Source organism: Epinephelus moara, chromosome 16 (genome assembly GCF_006386435.1).
Source record: "Epinephelus moara isolate mb chromosome 16, YSFRI_EMoa_1.0, whole genome shotgun sequence".
NCBI classification, from domain to species: Eukaryota; Metazoa; Chordata; class Actinopteri; order Perciformes; family Serranidae; genus Epinephelus; species Epinephelus moara.
Window position 1 is genome coordinate 20,231,618 of NC_065521.1, and position 3,010 is coordinate 20,234,627.

The 3,010-nt window shown below is 39.7% G+C and overlaps 1 protein-coding gene across 1 annotated transcript in view; it reads right to left on the reverse strand.

Moving 5' to 3' along the window:
* Positions 1-950: 950 nt before the first annotated feature.
* The window catches only part of LOC126403371 (taste receptor type 1 member 1-like), a 6,378-nt gene continuing 4,318 nt past the window's right edge, over positions 951-3,010 (reverse strand). The window contains exon 6 of the mRNA XM_050065983.1: positions 951-1,546. Coding sequence (XP_049921940.1) covers positions 951-1,546 — 596 coding nt within the window. The remainder of the gene's footprint in view (positions 1,547-3,010) is intronic.

A 3,010-nucleotide genomic window follows, 5' to 3' on the forward strand; every position in this document is an offset into this window, starting at 1 on the left:
AGAATGGGCACATTTAGTGTACATTGAATCTTACAGTTGTACATGTTTTAACTCACATGCCAAAAATATATCAAGCACATATTCTCTTGTATTGGTTGTCTAAGTGCAAAGATTCAACTTCAACAACACCTCTTTCTCCTGTGTAAGTACATTTCTGACCCAAGCTGATGAGTGGTTCAGTATTGCAGAAGTTTAGGTTTTGAAAGAAGTGAGTGCACATTCATATTCCTCACAAGAGAAATTGTTATAGATATGAAACATGTGGATGATTCAGTCCTTGCAAGGCCAGACAGGTCTTGCATTAAGGCATTCTACTCTAACTCATACAGCTTTATATGCAAATTGCTTGCTAATTCATCTAAATAATTGGCTAAGTTTAAAAAGAAACGACTACACTTAGTATTTACTGTCTTTCTAGAAAAAGTTGGCATTTTGAGATACACACTTTTTGCTTTCTTGCTGTGAGTTACATGAGATTTATCCTGCTCTCAATCTCCTCACCTAACTTACTGCAAGAAGAAGAATCAGCATATTTCTTAAAATGTTGAATGAGACCTGCGCGGTTGAGTATCTTCTAAAATGACAATCAGAGGAAGGCAGCATTTCCAGTTACTGATTAAAGGTACTACCCATATATATTAAGGCCACTGCTGGGAATCTTTAGTAAAAGCCTCTGTTTAGGAAAAGGACCATGCCAACCATCTCTGAAATAATCTCTTGTCGCAATGTTGGTAGCTTTAGCTCATTCCAAGGCTTTGTTTATTGATATATTGCTCAAAAATAAGAAAAATACAATAAAAAACATGCATAAAACATTAGTTTTTAACTCTTGAAAGAAAAGTACAAGAGACAAAGACTCAAATTACAATGTACCCTAAAAGGCAAGATTATTAGCAGGAGGCCTGTGGAAAAACCATCTGTCTCTAGAGATGCATATTTACTTGAAGTTGCTACTGGCTGATTGTTTTGGTATAACTCTGAATGAGACCTTGGAAGTATTCCTGCGTGTTTCTGTGGGATTGAAAAATGATGATGTAACATTTCGGGAGGAAATACCACAACAGAAAGGAGTAGAGACTGGAGAGGACTGCCAGAGCGTTTAGTGTTTGGATGTACTTGCCACGGTAAAGTACATATTCAGTTGCAAAGACGATCCAGGTGAGGATCAGCAGGAGCAGGCAGAAGGTTATGGCTTTGGCCTCATTGTAGTTTTTTGGGAGGTNAAATGGTAACAACCTTAAGATACAGAAGGAGGTTGTTGGCTCACCAAAGTGAAAGAACACACTGAGACTACACAGACTGAGGCAGCCTAAAATCAGAAGGCACATTGGTCCCCCAGCAGATCTGACAACAGGTGTGTTGTAGTTGATGGCAAAGAGAACAGACATGGCCAGTGTGAGGCCCACCAATGCCCAGGCCCCGATCATGATCAGTATGGCCCCACTGTCTGTGAATGGGATGTACTCCACCACCCGCAGATTGCATGATGTACTTCCTTCTGCAGACCATTCTGTCTCCTTACAGGCGATGCACCTGTAGGGATCCTCTGTTTTATATGAGAGACAGAGCGATTGTCAATAAAGTTAAGGTCCACTTGTGGAAAAATATCTAGACAGCTGAGGAAGCAGTGTTGCAGTTTTAATATTTTGTACAGTATGTTCTCCAAGATGAAATCAAATAAAATCAAGTTTATTTATACGGCACATTTAAAAACAGCTGCAGTTGACCAAAGTGCTGTACAACATAAAAGAATGACACACAAATATATAGCTATATATAATGTACACAAATCTAAAACAAAATAAAACTGATAAGAACAATTACATACATAAAAAGATTATAAAATACTAAGATAGCCATTGAAAACATGTATGTTTCAAGATTTGTCAATGGAGGGGGAGGATTTGATTGAGAGCAGAAGGCTATTCTAATGCTCAGGAGCAGCTACCGCAAAGGCACGATCTCCCTTACCCACCAGCCTCGATCGCGGGACAGTTAAAAGACATTGTTGAGAAGATCTAAGACGTCGGGAGTTGGAGTAGGGACAGATATGTTCAGTAATATACTGGGGTGCCAACCCATGTACGGCTTAAAAAAGAAATATAAGAACCTTAAAATCAATCCTGTCTTTGATAGGTAGCCAATGTAGAGATACTGGCACTGGTGTAATGCTGTCTCTTTTTCTGGCACCAGTGGGGAGGCTCGCTGCAGCATTCTACCCCAGCTGCAAGTGATACAAAGATGACTGGCCGGCACCCAGGTACAGAGAGTTGCAATAGTCAAGCATTGAGGAGATTAATGCAGTGCTTACCGTTTCATGTCTTTGTGAGAAATGATGGACTTGAGTTTTGTAATGTTTCGTAGTTGACAAACAATAACTTCTGTTTTGTTATCATGTAACTGAAGACAACCGAATTTTGTGAAAATCAGTCAGGCAGTTTTTGTATAATTCTGCTAACAAACTAATTAATTTGGCGGCATAGCTAAAAAATTGTTCATTTTTGCGATAAAAGCGCCAAATTTGGTACATTTATAGCTTAATATACTGGAATAGAACACTGTGGTCACAAAACTTGGTGGAGGCATGTAGCATGGTCCAACTAAGGCTGCCTTTACACTACCATGTCTTGATGCCCAATTCCGATTTGTTGCCTATATCCGATTTTTCCTGACTGCTGTTTACATGTTCTATTCACCTTATTTTTCACAGAGACACGGAGGCAAAACAGAACGCAGCCAGCTTCCGTTTTTTTGTGCAACACTTCCGGTCCACCACTGTATTTGCTACAGTGACATTACTGCGCGCTGCTACAGTGACATTACTGCGCGCATGGAAATGTTTACATTACTGAAAGCAATTTTAAGGACTAACTTTAAATATTTGAAGTTAATCGTTAAAGAATAAATCACCTGGAAAGCTGGCGCTGCTCCACATAATTTAAAAGGTAACTTAGCCTACACAGAGCGGTGGAAATGTCCGTGCAGCTGCAGACGGGTGCGGCTGGATGAT